This window comes from Vanacampus margaritifer, chromosome 10, assembly GCF_051991255.1.
Source record: "Vanacampus margaritifer isolate UIUO_Vmar chromosome 10, RoL_Vmar_1.0, whole genome shotgun sequence".
Classification (NCBI taxonomy): domain Eukaryota; kingdom Metazoa; phylum Chordata; class Actinopteri; order Syngnathiformes; family Syngnathidae; genus Vanacampus; species Vanacampus margaritifer.
The window spans coordinates 19,684,525-19,703,405 of record NC_135441.1 but is presented as its reverse complement, the minus strand read 5'-3'; the positions used below and the strand labels follow the sequence as shown (position 1 = coordinate 19,703,405).

The following is an 18,881-nucleotide window of genomic DNA, read 5'->3' as shown; positions in this document are numbered from 1 at the left end:
GTTCTTAAAAATGGTTAGTATGTGATTAGTTTTAGTAAGTAATATGCTAGCTCAGTGCTCCACGGTAGCGTGGCCGAGCGGTCTAAGGCGCTGGATTAAGGCTCCAGTCTCTCCGGAGGCGTGGGTTCGAATCCCACCGCTGCCATTTATGTTTTGACAATAAAAGCAAAAACATTGCGACAGTTCTTTTTTCCTAAAATGTAATAATTGAATTTAAAAAGTAATATTGTTTTAAAAAATTGCTATTTAATTTAATACAAAAATTATTTGTTAATTAATTATTATCGTAAATGACCTAATTATTGAAAATGTCATATTCATTCATAATTAGGTGTTTAACTGTTTTTTTCTTTTAAAATATAAATCATAAAATACGACATTAGTAAAAATAATTTTTTATACAATTTTAAGTAAAATAATACATTTTGAATGCATGATTCACTTAAACTTTTTGCATTTATGTATTAAATTATTGTTTAATTGTTATTTAGTAGTAAGTAATAACATGAAAACTAAACAATTTCACATAGACGTTTAAATTTAATGTAAATTTCTAAGAACAAGCTGGCCGCTTTTTAACTCAATAATGCAAGCATAATTCATTTAACAGTTTTAATAAATTTTATTAAATAATTTACAATTATGCAATGGGTAATGTACACGTTCATGAAACGCACTATCCTCTAATTTTAAAACAGGAAGCCTTCGTTGTATTTCCGGTTCACCAAAATGTTTGTATTTAAACTCTTCCGGGGTGAAATCGCTCATACTGCTGTGTACCAAAACAAAAAGTCCAGCAATTGGTCCTGATATGCTTGGATTTAATAATTAAAAATTAATCTGTTTAATTTTAAAATGGCGGGTTTACCACCGGGTGATCCGCAGCTAGTATCAATGATCGTCAATCACTTAAAAACACAAGGACTTTTCGACCAGTTCAGGAGAGACTGCCTCGCAGACGTCGACACTAAGGTAACGACATAACGAGATGAATACAATACAAAAGTATACACTTACGTTTAAAATGTGAAAAGTAGGTTAAATCTGCTCACTGCATGTGTCGGAATAAGATAGCTAACCGCAACTGTCTGTGTACTACTGATGCAAAAGTACTAATCGTGATTAAGGGCTTTATTCCAAAATGTTGAAGTAAAGTTACTATTTCTTTACTTTACCCGCAATGCTGCCAGACTACTTTAAAATGTTACTACTTTTTTTTTTAATTGTCACATAGTTGCAATAGACAGACCACGATAACTGCATGTACAAAATTCGAATAAAATAGAAATAGATACAACTAAATAAATACAAAAAAATCACATATCTCCACTCTTTTACTTAAAGGAATTTGAAACAGTAGTTTGCCTTGTTTAGATTTTTTTTTTAAGGTAAACGTACAACGTGGACAAGCACAACAATTAATTTCCCACACTGTAATTTTAACATATTTCATTTATTTTTCAGCCAGCTTATCTGAACCTGAAACAACGAGTAGACAACTTTGTCTCCAATCACCTCTCAAACCACACATGGAGCCCCCAGTTGAACAAAAACCAGTTGCGAAACAACATCAGGCAGCTTGTGTTGCAGTAAGTTGTTGTTTTTTTTACATCTGCTCTCCATGTATTCAAGTTTGAAATAAAACTTGTCAAAACTCAAAGCAACTCATCCCTCTTAGATCCGGCATGCTGGAGCAGGGAGTAGACAGAATCGTAGCCCAGGTGGTAGATCCCAAAGTCAACCACATCTTCAGGCCACAGGTAGAGAAAGTGGTCCACCAGTTTCTGTCACCGGGCACCAGCAGCGACGAGCCACCAGCACCAATGCCCCCCATGGAGACCAATGTAGACGCTGTCGTCCCTCAGCAGCGTACGTTTGATATCGTCCTTCAGTCACCTGCTCATCAATCTTGTTCATTAAAATCATGTCATTGTGCAGCCTCAACATCCGTGCCTACGTCCACTGCTGCCACAGACGCCATGTCCATCCTGGACGCCATCACCTCTCTCAACCAGGAGGCCAAAACCAGGTCCACCGAGAAGGGCCGCAAAGCCGCCGACGATCCCGTTGAAGACGGCGAGCAGGACATGAGTCTCGATGAGGAGGAAGACAGGAAGAGCGAGCAGGAAGAGGCAGATGAAGCAAAACCGGGGGCGGAGGTCCAGGAATTAGAGGTCAAGCCGGGCGACCTTCCCGACCAGATGGACGTTGGGAAAGAAAACTCCACTGAGGAGGTAAAGATGGAGGAGGAAGAGCCGAAAGCTGAAGAGCAGGCTGAGGAAAAACCTAAAATGGGCGGTAAAACATGTGGGAAACCTTCAGAGGAGAAACCAGAGGAAGAAAGTTATCAGGCCAAGCAGAAAGCCAAAGAGAGGATAAAGGAAGGTCAGTGAAGCTGAATGTTCTTGATCCTCTGCGAAAACTAAACATCGTAACCGTGCCATCATTTGCAGAGTATTCTTTGGAGGACTCTGACTTAGACGGCCTGAGTGACATCACAGTGAGTTCCGTGCACACCAGCGACCTGTCATCATTCGAAGGGGAGAGCGAAGACGACGAGCCGTTGTCCGAGTCCTCTGAAGAGGGCGAGCATGCACTAGATGGTCTCACTTTTTTTTTCTTATTATTACTTTTAACCACAAGGTAACACAACACGTATATGTTGGCTCATGATTTTTCCCCCCCCTTCTTCTAAGGTGTGAACTCAGACAAGAAAGAAGCGAGCGAGGAAACAGGAGAAGAAGGTAAAGAGAGTAAACCTCGACGCAAGGCCTACGTGCACAAGCCCTTCCTGTACTCCCGTTACTATAGCGACTCGGATGACGAGGTCACTGTCGAGGAACGGCGGAGATCTGCGGTGAGTTGGACAGATGAGGCTTCATCAAGGAATTGACATTATCTTATAACATATGCACTTTTTATCGAATAAAAACAATAATTAAAAAAAAAAAGGAATTTTTGATCTTGTTGCGAATAAAACCGCTTCCTTGGGAGAGGTAGCACATTCAAAATAAAGGATATCATCACATCACATATCTTGTGTGTCTCTTCAGGCCAAGGACAAAGAGGAACGACTGCTCAAAAGGCAACAAAATCGAGAGCGAATGGAAGAGAAGCGCAAGCAGAAAGCAGCACAGTCCGAAGAACAAGGTGTGTCTACTTGCAGCGCCTTCTTCCTCCCTCGTGAATCCGGCGTCGGGTTAAAAAAACGCATGTCCAACTTTCAACATCATCCTCTGCTATCCGGTCCAATTTGTTCCGTGTTGCCTACAGCACATAAATTACCTGAAGTTCCTCAAATTTTGGCAAAAGTTTGTATCTTCAAGCTTGAAAGTGCTTAAATGATTTTAAATATATTGTTTTATTTTTTCTCTTTTTTTATAATTTATAATTTTTTATATATAAATTGGTTTTATTTTGCCGTTTAAATAAAAAGGACCGAATTATTTTTATTATTTTTTATTATTTTTTTACATATTAATAAACAAACAGGTCAACCCGATATTCCAGAGCCATCTCCTATCAAATAGTACAACAACAACACAGACATAAACAACAAACAAACAAAAAATATAATGTTCCATATTCATATACTTGATTTTTCTCACTACACAATAAATACATTGAATATCAAACAGTCAAAGGTTTGGAAATTAGAAAGTGTGTCCAAATCTTTTCCTTTATTGTATGTTTGGCGTCGGACCAAAACCGTGTCCCTCCAAAATGGTCACTTTTCAGGAGATTCCAAAAACAACATGTTTCTTCAACCATTAACGTTATCAAAGCAAGCAAGCCATTTTCAACACTTTTTAAAATTGGTCAATAATTCGTAAAATTGACACTCACACGTCTAGACTGACCAAAAGTATACATTTTTGAAAAAATATCAAATTTGCCAGTTTGTGACTTATGAGGCCCGACCAGGTGGGTTAACAGTACTGGTAACCTTTATGGGGGGAGAATTTGGGCAACAACCGAGGCGCTGAAAAACAGCAATGTGTATGTATAATACACTTTGAATTTAAAGGGGAAGTCAACCTTAACTCATTTGCTCCCAAAAACGTATAAATAGGTTCTATTTTAAATATTACCACGCTCCCAAAGAAGTATTTTTACATTTTTTCAATTGTTTTTATGCTAAAGGATATAGAAGGCTTTGATGCAGCCTCTTAACTGAATAGAATGGTTGAAGCAATGGTAGTTGTTACAAAAACGGCCAGCAGGTGGCAGCAGAGTATAAGAGATCAACCAGGGCCATGTTGCAAAAAGCTCTTTCCCCTTCTGGATATTCACAGATTTGTGAATAATGATGAAATTTAGCTACATTCTAATGCTAATTGCTGCAAAACGGAAACAGATAGACTTATACTTTTTTTCCTGATGTAACAAGAGAGACTAATTTTTCTTTTGGTAGTTTCCATGTTTTTATAGCAATATTCTACAACACAATATTCTGTGGGCCTTTCAAAATCAGTCAAAATCCAGTAAAACAGCTGGGAGCGAAGGTGGTTGCTTCAGTGAAAATGGCTGGGAGTGAATGAGTTAAACATTTCTTGACAGTAATATGTTATATGTGACCTCACTAGTCTAAGCATGACATTCTGATTGACATTACATTTGTGGAATATGAGTTTTGAAGCAAAATCCAGACGTTTTTATCCATCTCAGAGGGCGGCCATTTTGTCATCAATGTTGCTCAGGGCTCAGGCAACGACCAATCACAGCTCACCTGTTTTCTGAAGCTGCTGCGCTGTGATTGGTTGTTACCTGAGACCTGAACAACTGCCTTCTGATATTGATCAAAACTGCTGGATTTTGCTGCTTAACCCATATTCCACTAACGCAATATTAAACCGAATACCGTATTTAAACTAGTGGGGCTGCATAGAACATATTTTCAAGAAATTTTTTTGGGGTTGACTTCCCCTTTAAGGACTTGCTGGCATCTACCAATTGACGATTTTCTATGTATACTAAACCTCACTTGAGAAACACTTTGCTATCACGTCCCTGCACAGATGAGAAAAAAGAGAAGAGCAGCCCGTCAGCTCGGCTGGAGACCCCCCGAGCCAAAGAAGCCCGTAAAGAGCGTAAAGTCCTGGAGAAAAAAGTGGCTCTCAGCAGAAAGAGGAAGCTCGACTCAAAGTGAGTCCGAAAGATCCGCCATTGTTGCTTTGATTTCTTTTTTTAATGGTATCTGCTCATGTTTGTGTTCATATAGGAAAGAAGATGATGTGACCAGCAAGAAAAAAGGAGAAACAGGACAAACATCGAAGAAGCCAGTATGTGACTTCTACGGATGAAACTAAACCGTAAATGATATGATGAGCTGTAATCCTTCTATCCTTTCAGGAAGCAAAATCAACACCACGTAACCTACAACAGAAGCCGGTGAGAAATCTGTCCGAGTCTTCAGTGTCCGATGAGAGGCCCCGAAGAACGAGCGGGAGCGGCGGCGGCGTCTCGGACGATTCCAGTGACGCCAAAAAGCTCCCTGACAAAAACCGCACTCACTCCTTCATCTTGGACTTGGAGCTGGGCTCGCAGGAGGCTCTCAGGCAGCGCTCCATCGGGAAGTTCGACCGGCCGTCCCGCAAGGAGCGCAAAGCTGCGTCCGAGGAGCTCCCCAAGCTCAAACAGAAACCGGAGAAGAAATCCGAACCCCAGGCCAACGAAACCCAGCAAAAGGACGGCATTCCTGCCAAGACGTCCTCCGACGAGAGAGGCGAGAAGAAACCTAAGGTGAGAAATGAGAAGAAAGCGACCGGTGCGAAGGAACAGAAGACGTCTGCTTCCGAGCCTGACGAGGTTTCAACCAAGAGGATGCGGGCCCCGTCTGCCGAGAAAGACAAGAGTCGGGAGAAAGACAAGACGAAAGAGAAGGAAAAGATCAAAGGGGATAAAACAACTGCAAAAAGTGATTCAAAGCAAGTGCTCCGCCCTGATTCTTCGGGCTCCTTGGAAGAAGGAGCGGATGGTGGCAAGAAGAAGGAGAAACACTCCAAAGATGCCCAGAAAAGGTCAAAGAGCCACAGCGAAGACCGGCAAGCGGACAAACCCAAACTCAAAACCGAAAACAAAGAGAAGATGAAAGCCGAGCCACCGAACAAGACGCTCACCGACGCCGACAAATCCCCAAAAAGAGTCAAACCAGCAGAGAAAGGAAAAACCACGGAAAAATCCAAATCTCGAGAGGATCCCAAATCTCACACGCCATCAAAGCCGGACAAGAAATCTCACAGTTTGGACGCCCGTGCGGCTTTGGGTGCCGGCAAACCCGAGAAGGAGAAGAAGAAAGAGGGACCTGTGAAGGAGCAGAGGAGAAGCTCAGAAGAGCCTGACGTCAAGAAGAAAAAAGTGGACAAGAAAGAGAAGAAAGACGAGAGCCACGAGGAGAAGAAAGCACCCAGAGAAGACAAAGTCGACAAATCGGACACGCCGCAACCGCTCGTCGCCGCTTTCCCCGACGCGCGGGAAACGCCCGTCGTGCCCCCGGAGGCCGACGCCCTGCTGACGCTGATGGACGTGTGCACCTCGGCCATGGACGCCAGGCTGCACGCGGCGGCCGGCCGGGAGCGAACCCAACTGCAGGACGCCGACATGAAGATGAAAGAGGCGGCCCTCACGCTGCTCTCCATGGACCCCGACAGCGCTTTGTCCCCCAGCTTCATGAGCCACGGGCTGAAGGAGGAGTCGGAGGAGAACAAGCAGAACCCACAGGCGGATGCTTCGGAAGTGGCACCTTTGGCATATCAGACGGTGAAGATCGATGAGGACAAATTGAACAGCGAAGGTAAGGAATATCATCTGATAGTTTTAATTAACGCATTCACTGCCATTGACGGCTATAGACGTCAAAAATTCATTTGAACGATTTCTATTAGTTTCACTTTTTTTTCCCATTTTTGTTAACAAGAGTACGAAAACCTAGAAAAAAATTATTGTATGTATAGAACAGATATAAAATTTGTGAATTAAATAATCAAACAAAAAAGAAAATATTATTAAAAAAAATAGCTTGAACTTACTTATTTATGCTTATTTCCATGTGCATTTTTTATTCTCTAGCATTTAAGTACTTTATTTGGTACTAGTTAAAGCGAGTGTTGCAGTTTGGGAATCCCAACCTTGAAGGCACAAATTCTATTCTATGCTATTTAGCGTCTCACGTTTTTCAGGGTTTCCCCTCCAAAAATAAATAAATCAGCTGAAAATAGCTACATGTAAAAGAAAATACATCAGAAAGTCATTTGCCAATAGTGATGATCAATAACATTTTTACAATCAGTCTAATCAGGCTATTGTAAAAATATATGATGTATATCCATGGCTACAAGAATAGGCTACTTGTATACATCATAATTTGTTTCATACTTAACTCATTCACTGCCATTGACGGCTATAGACGTCAAAAATTCATTTGAACGATTTCTATTAGTTTCACATTTTTTTCCCATTTTTGTTAACAAGAGTATGAAAACCTAGAAAAAAATTATTGTATGTATAGAACAGATATAAAATTTGTGATTAATCTTGAGTTTAAATAATTAAATAATCAAACAAAAAAGAAAATATTTTAAAAAAATAGCTTAAACTTACTTATTTATGCTTATTTCAATGTGCATTTTTTATTCTCTAGCATTTAAGTACTTTATTTGGTACTAGTTAAAGCGAGTGTTGCAGTTTGGGAATCCCAACCTTGAAGGCACAAATTCTATTCTATTCTATTTAGCGTCTCACGTTTTTTAGGGTTTCCCCCAAAAAAATAAATAAATCAGTTGAAAATAGCTACATGTAAAAGAAAATATCTGAAAGTCATTTGCCAATAGTGATGATCAATAACATTTTTACAATCAGTCTAATCAGGCTATTCTAAAAATATGTGATGTATATCCATGGCTACAAGAATAGGCTACTTGTATACATCATAATTTGTTTCATACACTCATTCACTGCCATTGACGGCTATAGACGTCAAAAATTCATTTGAACGATTTCTATTAGTTTCCCATTTTTTTCCCATTTTTTTTTAACAAGAGTATGAAAACCTAGAAAAAAAATATTGTATGTATAGAACAGATATAAAATTTGTGATTAATCTTGAGTTTAAATAATTAAATAATCAAACAAAAAAGAAAATATTATTTAAAAAAAAATAGGGGCGTCAGACGATTAAATTTTTTAATTGTAATTAATCGCATGACTTCAATAAAAACACATTTAGAACATTAGAACACATTTTATATCTGTTCTAAAAAAAAAATTCTAGGTTTTCATACTCTTGTTAACAAAAGTGGAAAAAAATGTGAAACTAATAGAAATAGTTCAAATTGATTTTTGACGTCTATAGCCGTCAATGGCAGTGAATGAGTTAAGAAGTAGCTTTTGAGCCCCCGTCCACACGAAATCCAGTTTCAATGTATCCTCACAAGTTTCTTACCGCTCAGGCCGTTCGTCCACACGATGGCGCGGTTTCGGAGCTGGAAACCGATCACTTTTGAAACCGGGCTCCAGAGTGGAAAGATTTCAAAAGTAGGACACCATATGCAGGATACTCCTCCAGTGATGACGTAATGGTCGACGCATTGTCGTAGTTTGATGACGTACGCGCCAACTCTCGCGTGACTGCCTGTCTGTCAACAACAATGGCGGATAGCCGTGCCGTAGTCGTTTTGCGCAGCCTCCTTAGCTTGCTTATACTTTTGTAGCAAACGATTTTGCTTCTTTAGATATGTTCTGTAGATTGCAATACAGTTAGCCCCGGTTGATGTTGCTTCAGATACGCCACAACTGAATCAGCCATAAACCAAACTAAACATCCTTTGGGATAGTGAATGTTTGTTTAAACCAAGTTGTGATGTTTACCTCTTTGCAGATAAATCTGAAATGAATGCATCAAGTGGTCAAACGCCTGTGCTGCCTGCTCTTCAGGTACTTAGGATTTTTTTTATTTCACTTATTCACATCCTACCTACCTGGTTCACAATTTTTGTGGAATCTATGATGGCTCCCTTAAACCTGCAGATACCCTAAATTATTGCATCAGCCAGCAAAAACCTCATTGGTTATTAAGACCTGTTAAGCTGTGTTCAAATGGCTACCTTTGATCTAAACCTTTAAGCATTTTCAATTTTGAATTGAATGAGTCACTGCTCACGTCCAACTGTGACTGCTCTGCGTGCAGGAGAATGACATCAAGCCACGTGACCTTCCTCCGAATGAAGAAGAGTCCAAAGCTGGAGAAAAAGCTGCTGCTGACTCGAAGCCAGCTGAAAAACGGGCAACACCTGCTGATGAACATGGTAAATGTAATAATCCCAAGAATAATATTTGCGACGTTTTTAACTAAGTATAGTTTGATATTGATTGTTCTATTGTAGATGTTCCAGTTGCTGATGACGTCACAGGAAACGTGGAGGAAAACGCTGCTGTACCTCCTTGTGAGGCACCTACTGGAGAGAATATTTCCAGCCCTCAAGGTGAGCATGTTACAAAACGACTCTTTTTTGACTCTTTTTCGACTCCTTTTCGACTCTTTTTCGACTCTTTTTTCGACTCCTTTTCGACTCCTTTTCGACTCCTTTTCGACTCTTTTTTGACTCTTTTTTTCCAATTTGGCATAATATCAACTTGTCATATTTAGAGCAAAGGCAATTGGATGCTGACGCAGGAACGAGCACCAGTGAGAAACAAGTGAGAAACCACTTCAACTTTACTCTCCTTTCTTTGTCAAAAATAAGACAAAAAAACGTAACACTCTTTCTTCTGAATTTTAGGCAGATGAGATATTAGCCGAAGAGGAGACGGACGTCAGTAACGGTATGTAAAGATTTTAACTCATTCACTGCCATTGACGGCTAAAAATGTCAAAAATTCATTAGAACTATTTCTATTAGTTTAACTTTTTTTCCCCTCTTTTGTTAACATTTTTTTTTTTTTGTACATTTAGAACAGATATGAAATTTGTGGTTAATCGTGAATTAACTAGTGAAGTCATGCGATTAATTACGATTTAAATTTTAATCACCTGACGCCCCCAAATTTTTATAATATTTTCTTTTCTTTTTTTATTCATTCACTGCCATTGACGGCTATAAACGTCAAAAATGTATTTGAACTATTTCTATTAGTTTAACATTTTTTCCCTCTTGTTAACACGAGTATGAAAAGCTAGAAATTTTTTTTTGTACATTTAGAACAGATATGAAATTTGTGATTAATCGTGCGTTAACTAGTGAAGTCATGCGATTAATAACGATTTAAATTTTAATCACCTGATGCCCCAAAATTTTAATAATGTTTCCTTCTTTTTTTTTTATTAATTCACTGCCATTGACGGCTATAAACGTCAAAAATTAATTTGAACTATTTCTATTAGTTTAACATTTTTTTCCCCCACTTTTGTTAACAAGAGTATTAAAACCTCAATTTTTTTTCATTGTACATTTAGAACATTTATCAAATTTGCTATTAATCGTGAGTTAACTAGTGAAGTCATACCATTAATTACAATAAAAAAAATAATTGCCTGTCGCCCCTAATTTTTAATAATCTTTTTTTTTTTTTAATGAATTTATGGCAGTGAATGAGTTAATAAGAGGCTGAATACACTTGCAGGCCATTTCATTCGGTACACCAGCACCATGTAATGAGATCTAAAACTATAAACTAACATTTATTTTTATGGGTTTTTACAGCATACTTACTGTCATGCCACAGCATGTAGGAAAGGAGAGCTACAGTCACCCATACATTATTCAGCTGTTTAATTCTGGGCACGTGGTGGCCAGAAATAATTATCTCAGCTCCTGAAGCGGATAGAAAGATAATTAAAAATAATAAGAATTCAGAGCTTACACATGTGGCATTCACACAAACCTAAGTTTATTATTACAAACTTTCAATATTAAAAAATAATAAATCTACGGGGCTCAAACAGTCTCTCTGTTGTGGAAGGCGAACCCCCACGATGAACGGCGGGTTCACTGTTTTACTGTATTTTTGCAAATATTAAATAGATAATAGATGAATTGTTTTCCCTCCCCGCTTATTATTATAAAACTGCAAAAAAATGTAAAACACTTTTAGCAATGCATTTCTATTCCATTGCACTATAACTACATTAGTAAACATTGTCTTGAATGAATACTTCTCAGTTGTGCCGGTCACAAATCAAATGTTACATTATTAAGTTTGATTAATTATATTGTGATGGTGTATGTTGTTGTAGCCAGTTAAAATCATTCTTTATTCAAATATTGTTAACTTGTCATCTTCAGGCAAACACCATCTGAATAAAAAGGAGGAGGAGGAGGAGGAGGAGGAGGAGGAGGAGGAGGAACGTGCTTCCCAAACTGTAAGTTGGATGTTTTGTTGGCAAGGAAACAGCCCACAGCTTTGTCACTTCCTGATCTGCATCTTGTTCACGTCATTTGTTTAGACGGACCTCGGCTCGCCACTCGGAGTGATCACAGAACCTGAGAGTGGACCACAAGTGACCAAACAAGAAAGTGTGTAATTCAGTCATTTTTAAATAATATTCGTTTTATATTTCGGTAGCGATATATTTTCCTAGTTGAGCCGCACGTTCATTGTGTTGTCGTCATTCATCCAGGCGAGAGCTCGGACATTTGTGAGCCAGAGAAGAACTCTGAGGCGTCAGAGAAGGTAACTCGTTTATGCGTAGTGCATCATTCTTGATGCTTTTGGTGTTGGTATTGTGTATTCACAAAAATATTTGTTTCCTCGTAGCAGGAAAGGGGACGAGGCGGACGTAAACGAAAGCTGTCCAGTCAGAATGCGGCAGCGGCGAATGAAAGCGGTAATTTGTAAGATGGTAGATGTTAGAAATGCAGCAACATTGCCAAAATGAGATGTGACAGCAAGCACTTTAATATTCTACAGGTGAAGATCAGGATGCAAAAGAGCCGTCATCTGAGGTCAGAGATGCTCGAGAGCATCACACGTTTAACTCATTCACTGCCATTGACGGCTATAGACGTCAAAAATTCATTTGAGCAATTTCTATTCGTTTCACTTTTTCTTCCACTTTTGTTAACAAGAGTATGAAAGCCTAGGAAAAAAAATATTGTACATTTAGAACAGATATAAAATGTGATTATTCATGAGTTAACTATTGAAGTCATGCGATTAATTGATTAATTGTCTGACGCCTCTAATTCCTTTTAGTAATATTTTCTTTTTTGTTTAGTTACTTAATTATTTAAATTCAAGATTAATCACAAATTTTATATCTGTTCTAAATGTACAATATATTTTTTCTCTCCAGGTTTTCACACTCTTGTTAACAAAAGTGGGAAAAAAATGTGAAACTAATAGAAATAGTTCAAATGAATTTTTGACGTCTTTAACCGTCAATGGCAGTGAATGAGTTAACTTGAGAAAGAAAGAAAAAAGCTAAATCATCTTCTTTTTTTTTTTTTTTTAATTATTAATTGTAGGATACTGAGCAGCCAAAGGTTGCGGAGGTGAAAACGCCGCGCAGGGGACGATCGTCCAAAGCCGTAGACGAGGCGGAGGAGGAGCCGCTGATGCAATTGGAGAAGAAGGAGCTGACGCCGAGTCGCAGGGGGAGACGTTCAGCAGCCAAAGCAAACTCTGCTGGTAGGACACCAACAAATAAACTACAATCAATTATTCTAATGTTTTTTATTTAAAAATACTCAGTGATATCTTGACTTATTATTATTATTTTTTTAGATTGGAGCCATTTTTTTTTATTTTTTTGCTTTGACTAGGCAAATAAGTTTTATTTATTACATTAATTGTAAACATTGAGGATGTGCACTCAGGTTCTGGTATTGAATTAGTTCTTCCCATAACAAATAATAGGAAATATATTAATCCGTTCCAGAGGTTAACATCTTTAACTTTTCATTCAATTCTGTACAGATAATATTTGAACTAACAAGAAGGTTAAATCTGACAGCTATAGAAGCAGAAGTGAATGACATTTTTAAATTAATTATTATTATTATTTTTTTTACATTTCATCTCAAACTCCGGTCCCCGAGATCCCGCTATATATCAGCTTGAAATTGTGACGTCCTCATTTTCAGATGAACCGGCACTGAAAAAGAAGAGGAGCTCAGCAAAGACAGGAGAACCTCGAGTGGGAGACGAGATGATCGAAAACACCAACGAGGAAGTCCTGGAGGACGCAAGTAAGGAGGCAACTGTGGAAACGAGTGAGGAAGCCGCAAAGGACACAAGCGATGCGACTGTTAACATAAATGAGGAGGCTTTGAAGGGCGCAAGTGCGGAGACTATAAAAGACAAAAGTGAAGAAACCATCGAGGACACAAGTGAGGAGGCTGGAAAGGACACAGGTGTGGACGATATGAAGGGCGCATGTGAGGAGGCCGTACAAGTAACAAATGAGGAAGCTCCAAATGATGAAAGTGAGGAAGCGACTAAAAATACAATCAAGGAGACCGTCAAAGACACCAGTGAGGACACACATGAGAAGGACACAAATAAGGCGGCCACGGAGGATGTTAGTGACGTTAGCACAAAGAACACAAGTCAGGAGGCGACTACGGAAACCAATGAGGAGGCCATATTGGACTCTACAGTTGAGTGCACGAGTGAAGAGGCCATCAAGGAGACACACGAGGACACAAGTAAGGGACAGAACTTAGTCACAACATGGTTAGTGTGATTCATGATGTCTTAAATCAGTGGACACTTTTTCAGCTTCTCCCTCTAAAGACAACGAGGAGGAAAAAGAGGAGAGCGGCAGCGAGAAGAAACCCGACGACGTACGCGGGCGAGAAAGTTTGGAACGCCGTCGTCTTATTTGACTTGGAGTCCATTAAGAGAGTCTTGTTGATTTGTCTTCAGGTTGACGAGCAGCAAGATTCCACTCCCAAGAAGCCCGCTCGGAGGGGAAGACCCCCCAAGGTCACGACGCCCTCAGACGACTCAGGTTGACTGTCCCTTATGAGTGATTCGGACGGAAAAGCAAAGGAAGGCGTCGTCCTTTTCAAAGTTTACATTTGTGTGTCCTACCGGCAGAGAAAAAAGAGAAAACGGCAGGTGAAAAGGAGGCGGAGCAGAACGACGAGGATGAGGACGGGGGGGAGAAAGACGACGACGGCAAAGAAACGAAAGGCAGAGCTACAACGCGTTTGGCGTCTCGGCTGGAAGCGGAAAGGTGATTATGAAATAGTCATTTGATTAATGGATTAATTATTTAATAAAACGGCAAAATACTTACCAAAATTCCTACATAATTCATAATGAAAATCATTTTGATGATCTTTTCTTAAAGTTCTAATCATTAAAAGTATGCAAAATAAAATCCTGAAATATTTCAGTCTGTTTAATGAATCTATACATTATATTAGGGTCGGGCGATTATGGAAAATATAATCCTTATTATTTTCTTTGATTTTGAAATCACAAATAATAAACATGAATATTGAGTTATTTCAAAATTTTGCCTTTATTCAACTACCAAAACTCCCCCCAAAAAATTGTAACAAAGTAAAATAATAGCAATTAAAAAATTTTTTTAAACACAATTAAATGCTGGTTGCACTTGTTGTGCTCACCTTGGCCTCATGGGGTCAGTGTGGCGCCATGTGGGCATTTAGAGTACTTACTTGCATCAAGCTAAGGAGAGTAGAAGAATTCATTCTGAATGTGTTTCTATGACTTTTGTGTGTGAATGTTACTTGATCCTAATCTATTAGCATGTCAATGGGATTTTAAATTGACTACTAGCATTAGCACTAGCAATGTTTCTAAAACAAATTATGTCTTGTATTTAAAATTACAAATATGTGTAATTTAGTTTTGTTGTGTGTTAAGTTTTATAGTAAACAACACCAGGTGTGTCATTAAACAGTTCAAAGCACACTCAAGGATAGCATGATAACATTTGTCACAGACTTGCTGTATTCAGGGTGCTTTCACATCATAGGAACTCACAAACGCACCATGATTATAATGTTTTTATGATCGTAGGAAGGCAAAATTGAAATCCCTATTTAAATTTTGATGCATTTGAACTACCGATAGTTTTCCATTTTTGCTCTCAACGGCCACTTCATTAGGTACACAAATATAATGAATCACAGCTTTGATTTGTGGTGTTACTTAATTATGTTTGTATTATTATGGTCACCATTTGTGTTGTTTTTCAACTGTACTGCATCATACTAAGAATTGTAGTATTTGGCCACACTGAATTCCGGTTATTTCCAGAAATAAGCCGAGCAAACCTTCCACAAGGGCCAGTCGACAGAGCGGCAAAGACGAGACCGCAGCTGCTGCGCGGTGAGTTAATCATAAATCCTCCTGATCAATCATCGGTGCTAATCTGTTCAGGGCTCCCACTTTTGTTTTTTTTTGCTGTTTGCCACTATGAAGTGTTGTTTTTGCCCACGTAGGGGAACCAGGGGCCAGGCAAGCGCCACCAAGGGGGCCCGCAAACTGGACTCCAGCCCGACTGCCGTGCGAACGCGAGGAGGGCCGAAGTCAGAGGAACCGCCGGCCAAACGAGGAAAACGCTGCTGTCATGTACAGAATTGAACCTAAAAAACAAACGTTTGGATATGTATTGGGGGGAGGGGGGGGGGGGGGGTTGACGAAGGTCAGCAGACGCCCCCGACACTGTGTCACAATCATCACACTCCATCATTCCTTTTTAAATGCTCACAAGTAGTCACAGTTTTTTTCTGTAGAAATTAGAAGACAAGATGGACATGTTTTTAACCATGCCACACACAACCTTGAGAATTGTTCAGCGTCATTTTTATAGTGAAGTATTCATTCTGTGAATGACAAAATTAGTTTGAGTCTTTATATACATACTTTTTTTTTTTTTTTTACATGTCAAATGATGTCTTATGTTAAACACAAGTTACTCATTTCTTTTGTCGTGTTGTGTTGAAAGCAATTTTATGCATCACATTATATGCTGCTGCTGTGTAAAAGAAAATTGCCGTGGAAATATTTCACCTCGATGGATTCTGAGTAAACAGCAAAAGCAGAGCAATTATTTTTAACATTATCATTTTGCAGGCTCTCCATATGAATCAAGTTCCACAGGCAACATCTTGCCTTTTGATTCAATCCGCAGTGGCTATAAAAAGTCTACACACCCCTGTTTAAATGCCACGCTTTTGTGCCATAAGAAAAATGAAACCGAGATAAATCATTTCAAAACATTTCCCACCTTTGCAACTCAATTGAAAATAAGAATCTAATGGGTTGCAAAAGTGTGCACACCCTCATATGACTGGCATAATCAACCATTAAAATTCATGTCTATTGGGAGTCAGCACACACATGCCACTATAAGTGCCTCTGATTAACACTGAGTACATTTAAAATGTTCTAGTAGGCTTTTCCTGACATTTTCCTGAAGCCTGAAAGTTTTTGTGTTATGAACTAATTTTCAGTTGAGGTGTACAAGTTGTAGAGCATGTTAATGGTGAAATTATTTTTCTTTTGTAAACTTTTTTTTTTTTTTTAAATACAGAATATCAGAATATGAACAGAACTGTGTAGATTTTATATAAAATCTCCGCCTGGATTCTCCTTTCATTTCTTGGCTAATTTCCCATCAATTTAGAATGGAACACTTTCTAAAATGGCCCCTCCTGGGAAAAGGCTTCCCCACCCCTGGTCTTCTTATATTAATGGCCCACTCATAAGTTTTAAATGGCGTCCAAGTTGGCCTCCCTTTTACTGTATTAAGTGCTCTGTCACGGGTGGGTGGGGGTTTTGGGAGGGGCTCCTCCATTTCATGTCATGCAAGCGAAATTCCTCTATGGGATACAAAAAAAAAAAAGACCCCGGCTCACTTAAAAGGCTGCTTCCCTTCCATTTTCTCCCACTTTCCAGCCTTGAGCTTGATTGAGTGTGCCATCCAGATGGGGATGATGGGGATATTTGGTGAGAATTTCTTTTTGGAGTGGGAAAGGGGGGGCATTCATTGCAAATGAGTCTTGGCGGTGTCTCCGTGCCACCCCATTCCATCCACAACCCCCCTTGGCTCCATCTGAACACAATTTGGCAGCAATTCTCTTAAAAGATGAGGGTGTGCTTATGGGAAGATGTAGAAAAAAATGGAGGGTTAAAAGGGGCGTAAAAACACAAGATTTAAGTTACAAGATGAGACAGGTTGAGAAGGGAAAAAAATGCGTTTGGGATGCCGTTGGCCTAATGTGGCATTTAAGTTGATTTCCTCACTGTACAGTTGGCAGGGAACGGCTTATTATTATTATTATTATGGGATATTAAGGCATCATGTCTCTGCAGCGAGGGAGGAGAGAAAAAAAGAAGCCACCACTATAAACCGTTTCCCGGCAGACCCATTAAGTGCAAACATATCATCTTTCAAGCACTTTTTTCTCTTTTTTTAACGGTAGGTTTTATTCTTACCAGCAGATGGCGCCATTTTGTCTGCACAAGCGATCTTTGCACACTTAAAAAAAAAAAAAGGCTGCGTGAACTCAAAATTTCAAGGCAACAAACTAACGCTAAAATTTGAAGTTGGACAATGTAACGAGGTGTTTTAAATTCTTGTGGGTACTAGCTTGCTTTGTTGTTGACATAAATGTCCCTAATTAATTTTTCAATCCCCCCCAACTGAAATAAATGTTTTAGCCCCCCCCCCAATATAGAAGTTCTATTGTGCAGTTCAACCCAAATGGGAAAATAATCTAATAATAAAAATAGACTAATATTATATTTTTTTATATAAAATATTCCAAGATATTCAAACGTAAAACATACAGTTGAGCAAAATTTGTTTTTTTTTAAAGTGATCGTATATTTGACAAAAAAACTCAACTGACATACAGAATTTTATCAGTAACAAATATGTATGCATTGTGGAATTTGACTGTGGTGATTTATGTGTATGTACATTTTGCAGCCATGCAGAACATTTTGGAGGATAGACAGTAGCTTGTATGAAATAATTCGCGTTTTTTTTTAAGTTGCGCTTGTCAGGTGATTATTTTCAATGGCTAAAGTTCAGTTTTCAGCTTCGCCAAACCCAGTAACGTGTTATAAATATACAAAAATTACATGTAGTAATTTCCCGTTAAGACCCGTTGTGTCCAAAGACAAAAGCATGGCATGCTGCGTGCATGCACACCAATAACAATACGATAACAACAAGGTGTGATGCTGCATGAAAATATCCAGAGGTTACCTTTACTGCCTCATGTGATTTTTTTTTCATTTTTATTTCTCTGCAGCCACAAAGGTTGTGATTGCATCCACGACAACTAAGGTCTGAATTTGATGTCGAACATAAGCCTATGCGATGTTGTTTAGTTCTAAAGCTGTAGTCCAGCAACCACTATAGAGTAGGCCTGCAAAAGAAGTTATTGTTTTAGGGATGAGGATTAAACCATTTTTTTGACAGGCGCATTTATCATTAAGGAACATTTAAGATTTTGTTTCATTTAAGCTAATTTAGAGTGGATTTAAGACGAGCAAATCAAAGACAAATGAAAATAAAATGTGTTTTTCTACGTTCAATCAAAACTCATGGTTCTATATTATCGAAAATTCAATAAAATTATCCGTTAAATCGCATGACATTTCACTATATTCCTCCATACTGTATCTGGTATCGTTTTAAACACTTTTCTTTCATTTATGCATTTCAAGTGACGTCATTAACGACACTTCAGCGCATATTTTTCGAATTAGTTAAGAATCGTTTTAAAGCTTTGTTTTTTTGTAACTCATCAGTTAGAAATACTTTACCTGTATACGCCGTTGGATTCATTTGTGTCAAAACAACAAGCAAGATTGGGAATTGCTCAAATTGTTTTCCCCCCTCATCCATTTATTGTATACCTAAAAGTTGGAATTGTTTTGTAATTCACGCA

The 18,881-nt window shown here is 38.7% G+C and overlaps 1 protein-coding gene and 1 non-coding gene across 3 annotated transcripts; both read left to right on the top strand.

Annotated features, from left to right (window-relative positions):
* Window positions 1–63: 63 nt before the first annotated feature.
* trnal-aag (transfer RNA leucine (anticodon AAG)) lies at window positions 64–145 on the top strand. The gene has a single exon. It is a non-coding gene; the product is annotated as a tRNA-Leu (tRNA).
* A 599-nt stretch (window positions 146–744) lies between these two features.
* On the top strand, window positions 745–16,564 carry bod1l1 (biorientation of chromosomes in cell division 1-like 1). Of its 2 annotated transcripts, none has more exons than XM_077577853.1 (27): window positions 745–972; window positions 1,465–1,589; window positions 1,679–1,869; window positions 1,939–2,385; window positions 2,454–2,603; window positions 2,697–2,857; window positions 3,054–3,150; window positions 5,019–5,145; window positions 5,222–5,282; window positions 5,353–6,793; window positions 8,876–8,931; window positions 9,185–9,302; window positions 9,381–9,479; window positions 9,644–9,693; window positions 9,777–9,819; window positions 11,280–11,356; window positions 11,441–11,510; window positions 11,615–11,667; window positions 11,755–11,821; window positions 11,905–11,939; window positions 12,462–12,624; window positions 13,080–13,643; window positions 13,717–13,781; window positions 13,864–13,948; window positions 14,038–14,176; window positions 15,232–15,303; window positions 15,417–16,564. In XM_077577853.1, the coding sequence occupies exons 1-27, from the start codon at window positions 856–858 to the stop codon at window positions 15,556–15,558; spliced, it is 4,815 nt and encodes a 1,604-aa protein (XP_077433979.1). In that variant the 5' UTR covers window positions 745–855; the 3' UTR covers window positions 15,559–16,564. The 2 variants fall into 2 exon arrangements, with proteins under 2 accessions (XP_077433979.1, XP_077433978.1); XM_077577852.1 differs by having other exon boundaries at window positions 11,752–11,821.
* Window positions 16,565–18,881: the final 2,317 nt, after the last annotated feature.